This window comes from Camelina sativa, chromosome 7 (genome assembly GCF_000633955.1).
Source record: "Camelina sativa cultivar DH55 chromosome 7, Cs, whole genome shotgun sequence".
Lineage (NCBI taxonomy): Eukaryota > Viridiplantae > Streptophyta > Magnoliopsida > Brassicales > Brassicaceae > Camelina > Camelina sativa.
The window spans coordinates 2,165,691-2,172,680 of NC_025691.1; the positions used below are offsets into that span (position 1 = coordinate 2,165,691).

Genomic DNA, 6,990 nt, shown 5'->3' on the forward strand with positions numbered 1-6,990 from the left:
GTTGTTGCTTTCTTTTTGTAAACGTTCTTTTATCTTTTGCTATCCTTTTGTGAACAACTTTTTTTTATGTGTAATAGATGTTCTGTTCTGTTTTTTGCCCCGGGGTCTCTATAATGCTCAAGCCGGCACTGGACCTATGGGTCCAAGTAAGAGGTATACCCTTACCTTATGTGTCTGAAACAACTGTTCGTTTCATTGCTAATAATACTCTTGGAGAGGTTGTTGAACTGGATTTCAATGAGGAGACATCTACGCAGATAGCTTTTATCAGACTTAAGATCAGAATTGGTATATCAGACCGTCTCAGGTTTTTTAGAAGAGTCAGATTTGAATCAGGTGAAGGGGCCATGATTGGCTTTGAGTATGAGAAACTCATACGGATCTGCACCAACTGTTGTCGTATCAATCATGACTCTAATCATTTTCCGTACCTGGCTCCCCCTATCGTTCATGAGGACTGCTTAGAGGTTCCAATTTTTCCTGCTAGAGAAGAAAGTGAGGGTTCTGATCTTCGCCGAGTCCCTGAAGCCCCTCAGTTAGAACAGAGCTCTGAGTTATCCTCTTACTCTCCCATCTCTCAACCACCAAGACCGGTTCATCCTGCACCTTCTTTGGAGGAATTTCTTGCTGCTCACCATCTCCACAGGGGTCCTTCCTCAAGCTCCAGATCTTTAAAAGAATCTTCAGATTCTAGAAAAGCTAAAGGAAAACTTGAACTGGGTGAGAGTTCTAAGAGAAGGAAAGGAAAGCAGATACAAGTGGAGCCTGTAAGAAACACTCGACAATGCAGAAAGGATCCTGGCGTGAGGTTCTACCCAGTGAATCCTGAACCTCCTTGAAAAGTTTTTAAGGCAGTCAAAAATCTCAGAGAATTCTAACATAAAAGCCGACTCTTCTCTCTGGGATTTTCTTTTTGGTTTATGGTTTTTTAGTTTCCTTAAATAATCATCTTCTTTCTCTTGGTTAAGTTAGTGGATGCTTGTTACACCTTTTGGTGTGGTTTGAGCTTCGTGTTTGATGAAAGCTAAAGGTTGTGAAGAAATTCATGAAGACCTTTACAAGAAATATTTTTGTAGAGGAGGAGATGGTGTGTCCGAATCAGTCATTACTCTTGCTTATGAAGTATGCTTTGAGACTAGATACAATGATCTTCATTGATGGGAGGTCTTACTGTGGTGTGATGACGATGGACTTCCTTCATCATCTTCCAACTAATTATCGTGTTTATGTTGTTTTCTAAAGTTACTTGTCTTTGCTGTAATAACTTTGAATCTCCAAAACGGTCTCTCCATGTATGGATGAAGATATGGTTTGATTTATAAAAGGAACTTTTTGGAAAAAAAAAAAAAAACATTGGCAAATGAATCGAATAAAACTTGTTTATAAAGAACTTTCTACCGAACACAAAACAAAAAGACGTAAGAGTTTGTTTGTCTTTTATGTCAACGAAGATTACATGCATGAGCAAAAGAGGAAATGCAAAATATGAAATATAAGAGCACCAGATTCTAATCAAGGGCTACCTAGCTAGATGTTGATCCATCTTGTTCTCGTCTAGTCATTCCCCTACGTGCAACGGTATCATACATTTGGAACGGCGCCAAAAAGATAGCGACTTCTCATCACGGGGTTATCACAATTGATTTAGATGGGGAATACCAAATCTAGGAAGAGATATATGCATATGCCTTTTTAATGAAGTATAGAGCGATAAAAATGAATCCCAGGCCTTTGAGCGATAAAACAAGTTAAATAAGTTTATAATCAAGCTGAATCTCTGAACCAAAAGGATAATATCAGAATACCATCAAGTGATTCACACTTTGGACCAGAGTTAGAGCACATCACTACAAGAAAAAGTGAATATTGTTACATGCATGTAATGCGACAAGGATCTTGATTCTTATCATATGTTACATTTCTATATCGACCTAGATTGGTAATAGGTTCTGCATTGATCAAGCTTGTCTCTAGATTTTGATTCACTGGAGATCCTAAGAAAAGGGATATTTATAATTACACAGGTACGAAATTTCCGAGAATCTAAGAGAATGATCATCAGATAAAGAGTATCCGTAAAAGCAGTACGAGGTTGCGATGTTGTTGTGCTGCTGGATTAAACATATCTCTAGATCTTTCTTATATCTGAATTTTATTGGTTTTAGATCTATACGAAATTCAGATATAAGAAAAACAAGGATGTTTACAAAGGCATACATGTCTCTGCACTTCTATATCTTTTAGGTATTTTTAAATATTTGAACTAAAACTTCTTACAAATCAATTAGAAATGCACAATTTAAACACATGTAATGCGATAAGGGTCTTGATTCTTATCATATGTTACATATCTATAGATAATAACATTTATATATCGACCTAGATTGGTAATAGGTTATGCATTGACCAAGCTTGTCTCTAGATTTTGATTCACTCGAGATCTTAAAGAAGGGGATATTAATAATTGATTTAGTTAAGTATCAACATGTCTGCGTGTTGCAAAATGTTTGTGTGAAGCTAAAAAACCCATGAGATTACAAGTCCCTTTCTTATTCGTTTTGACATGCATAGAAGTTACACGTAGTGTGGCCATGATTGATGCCATATTTTTGACACAAATCATATATAATATCAGAAATATTAAAAATCGTCAAGATTCGTGCTTACACTATAGATGACAACAACATTTTCTTTCTTTTCAAATTTTCTATTAAATGTTCCAAACTAGTACGATTGGATTAGCCTAGTGTATTTTTAAATAAGATAAGCATGTGTTAGCGGAAAAGACAATGGCAGTTTCCTTTTATTTAACCTGTGAAGGGAATTTACTCCAATATATTTAGCCACCCAGTCTAGAGTTAAAAACTGTTTGCTATTGGTATATGAACGTATGAAACGATTAGGTTTAAGTATTTATGACAGTAAACAACAAAGGTTGTTGTAGTATAGTGGTAAGTATTTCCGCCTGGGTCGGGTGACCCGGGTTCGATCTCTGGCAACGGCGTTAATTTTTTTTATTTCGAACAAACTAAAAGATATTCTTCAAATAATACTGATGGCTTCGCCCGGGTTCGAACCGGAGACCTTCAGTGTGTTAGACTGACGTGATAACCAACTACACCACGAAACCCTTTTGCTCTTACAATCAGGGGGAATATTAATTAACCAAAAACGTTTACATCCACATATCAATCAACTAGAGTTCCATCTCCACCTCAAGCTGGTACGAAAGCTGAATCGTTTTGTTAATAAATAAATGCGAATTTGGATGAACCATTATTATTATTTTTAATGAAATAATATCAACCCATAGAAAAGAAAATTAGTAAGGGAGACGAGGTTAACCGACAAGCTGTAGTTGGTAAAACACAGCTTCATTCTAATATCTCCAATAGGACCCAAGAAGAGAAATGTAAGCAGCTGAAAAAGACTTGGCGATTCGAAGAGCATTTATATGTCTTTTAACCGAGGAATCCAACATTAAAAGGAGACACAAGGTCGTTAGTTGCTAAACATGAAGGATAGGTATTGATTCTGTTTTCAAACCGACAAAAAAAAAAAAAAAAAAAAAAAAAAAAAAAAAACCAAAACAACAAACCCAAAAGCAAGAGTCAGGAAAAGAGAAAAACAAGCATAAGAAAAATAACTAGAGAGAGATTCCTCATTCCTCAGCAGCGCTTGCTGCACTCAGATCGACACTTAGGTCCAGTTGCTACAACATAAGAAAACACACAAAATTGACGTCAAAGATGTAAAAGAATCCCGAGACTTTTATTTTCCCATTGCATCAACATATATATTCATTGAGAATTTCAGAACATTTACCTTTCCGGTGATTAGGGTATACATGTTCAACACATCCGCCACAGTTGTCTCAAAGTGTGTTGTAGCATCATAGCTCTGTGAGAACAAGGAAAGGGTTAAATACTTAAAACCATCCAACTTAAAGTAGGCGCAACCATAGAAAATATAGATGGGTCTCGCTCACTGTTGAAATAAAGCAGTTGTCCAAAGCAGGCTCATTGACAGGCTCGTATCTATCATACATGTCGAAGAATATCTCATCAACAGGACCCAACAGATCGGTACCAGGCTTTAGTTCGGTCTGAGGGTTATCAGTCTCTGCATCTGTAGACACAAATGCGATGAACTTTCCCTTGGGAGCAACGTTGTGGGAGTACGAACAACAGAAGACATACCTGTCAGTGTGTTCACAACATCAGAACCAACAAAAATAGCAAGATAATGATTACAAATGGCGAAACAAACATCACTGTATTTTCACGTATGACAAATTATTCTGTGTGTGCGTGCACAATTTAAGCTGTGGTTCCAAATAAACGTAACTTTATATATCCAGCTACATGTATGAAGGAATATCTTATAGCACGCTTAAAAACATATCTCAAAATGACATTCAGATAGAGCTTAGGTACCAGAGGATTTTAAAAAATGCATATGCACCAGGCCTTTCACTTCCTTTAGTCACTGGCTTATCGAGATAAAGGCAAAAGAACTTACATATCCGATTTGCGGGCCAACTGTTTCTGAGGTATGATGACCTGGACTGAGTGAGAATCGTTCGTGTTTGGAATTGGGTGGCTCATAATGGCGATGGCCCGAGCAACCCTGCCAATCTTCCTCACCTGTTTGAGTGTGATTAATCATCATATTAGGAGACATTCCAAACGAATATAATATCCAAAAAAACGAACACATTTTCAAAAAGTTCTGACCAAGACCACAGTCTAATATAAAAACCATCGAAAATCAACCAGCATAATGAACAGACAATAGGTCCAGCAACGAAAGTCATAACGGTCCTGCTTTACTGGATCAATATGGACACAGTTAAATCATAATCGAATATTTAAGCATGCTAAGAACTGCAATATTACCTTGTTTGACAGGTAGGAAGGGTCACACACAACCTTTTTGCATTTGGCAGTCTCTCCCTCAGATGTTACACCAGTAACCTTGCCTTCCTCGTCAAACTCTACCTGGCATAAGATTAACATTGCTGTAAATGAGTACAGCGTCCCTCCAATACAATCTCATACCCCATTCCCCTCTTACAGAATTTGCATCACAAGAAAACAGAGAGCTGTAATGATGAGTAATACCTTGCACTCAGGTTTGTTCAACATATATGTCCCACCATAGACAGCACTAAGTCGTGCAAATGCCTGAACAAAGAGAAGAGATAGAGAGAAGGATTAAGAAATAATCATCTAAAACTTAAAAAATTCAAGCAACGAAGGCAACGATCGAAATGACAGAAAAACCTGAGGTAGTTCTCCCAACCCATAGAGAGGATAAATATATGGAGAGGTTCCTTGAAAACGTGCAAGAGATTCCGCATAGAGCTAACATGCCATTTTAAAAAAGAATGTCAACTTAACTGCTTAGAACAAAATGTAGAGATTTTAAGACAGGAGAGACAATTCTGAAAAAAGTTCACCTTCATTCTCATCACAGTATCGAAGGCGGGTTGATGAAGATGTTGGTCATTCGTGTGAAGTGCCACTGCGTGACCAATAAAGTCAATAGTGTTGTCATCAAGGCCAAATTTCCTGCCAAAAGTATCACATAAAATGGTCAGCCACGCATAATCTTAATTGAATGTCAGTAACACCATAAACGCTAGAAGGAATCAGAACATCTGCTTACGCAATCAGTTCCTTTGTTGTAACTCTGGTCAAATCCATTCCATTGTGCGTTTTTGGGTCCTTCTCATCGTACTCCTGAACAAAACTGAAAAACTTGCCAGCTCGACGTTTCTCAAATATACCCATGAGAGGAGATTTCAGGGCCTCCATAGGAGTAGCTGGCACCTTTTGAACCTGTACAAAAATTTTCATCAACAGTTAAAGAGGTTATCAGGAAAATGATTTTGTAAAATGCTGTAACCGATACATCAATGTCAAGCTTGTACCTTTCCTTTAACGAAAACGTAGCTACCATCAACAGCTTTGAAGGAGAGATACTTTGTAACATCAGTATGGATAAGAGTACGAACAAGCTTGCCATTTCCCATCATAAACTGGTCACAATGGCATTGAGAGACAAGAGTTAGAAAAGTGTCACTGATAAAATAAGCATAAAAACAAAACGATGGTAAGCTATAATACCTTAGGCATCATGTCAACATTGTAATCCCGGCTAGCACCTAAGTGCTCAGGAGCCTTCTCTTCTCCCCTGAACTTCTTCCAAAGCTGGTTGAGATTGAGCGATGTTGATTCTCCACCGTAGTAGTCATTCCTGTCCATGTGAAGCACCTACTCAAAAGATAATCCAGAAGAAAACATCAGATCATGAGGTCAATTCAAAACATGAAACATCAGATCGCATGACAACAAAATTCCCCTATTTCTCAAATCATTATTACAGAGCAACCAATCATCTCATCACTCACATCTAATCCATACAAAAATTGAAAAAATTCGAGCTCAGATTATACAATCGGAGATCTAATATCGGGCCGAGATCCGTTCATCGAGGATCAAATAACATAGAAGATTTGAATCCAAAAAACATCAATCATGAATTCAGATAAGAAGGGAAAACGAATCGAGAGGAAAGAGGATCGAGACCTTGACACCATCGACGGAAAGGAGGCCGCTGAGGATACACTCCTTGAGACCGGTGCCGAGAACGATAACCTCGTACTCTTCATCCATGGCTGGCTGATTCCGAAAGGTTCGTAGAGCAGACGAGAGAAAGAAGAGATCGGTGAATACAGAGAGAGTTGTGAGATCGTTCTAGAGTAACCAAGTTTGTCTATTAGAAGGAAAAAAAAAGATGCCTTGTTTGTGGAATGGGTAATTAAGGTTTCGATGGCATAACCGTAATTACAAATAACCAGATGTCGTCGATTCGTATTTTTAAAAAATAAATAATAATTTCTCCCGGATCTACTAGTTTAACTAACACTTCAAGTCTTTGACTAAACTCAAAGCTAATTTGTCCCCCCCCCCCCCCCCCCCCCCC

The 6,990-nt window shown here is 37.9% G+C and overlaps 2 protein-coding genes and 1 non-coding gene across 3 annotated transcripts; 1 reads left to right on the forward strand and 2 right to left on the reverse strand.

Moving 5' to 3' along the window:
* Window positions 114-839, forward strand: LOC104704197 (uncharacterized protein At4g02000-like). The gene has a single exon (XM_010420322.1). It carries the CDS (start codon window positions 114-116, stop codon window positions 837-839), a length of 726 nt encoding a protein of 241 aa, XP_010418624.1.
* Window positions 3,057-3,130, reverse strand: TRNAV-AAC. Its single transcript has one exon. It is a non-coding gene; the product is annotated as a tRNA-Val (tRNA).
* Window positions 3,437-6,792, reverse strand: LOC104699921 (guanosine nucleotide diphosphate dissociation inhibitor 2). Its single transcript, XM_010415318.2, has 12 exons — window positions 6,594-6,792; window positions 6,132-6,278; window positions 5,936-6,043; window positions 5,671-5,843; window positions 5,462-5,573; window positions 5,286-5,366; window positions 5,124-5,186; window positions 4,899-5,000; window positions 4,522-4,646; window positions 3,989-4,199; window positions 3,826-3,900; window positions 3,437-3,712 (listed from the first exon to the last, which is right to left on the reverse strand). The coding sequence occupies exons 1-12, from the start codon at window positions 6,678-6,680 to the stop codon at window positions 3,662-3,664; spliced, it is 1,335 nt and encodes a 444-aa protein (XP_010413620.1). The 5' UTR covers window positions 6,681-6,792; the 3' UTR covers window positions 3,437-3,661.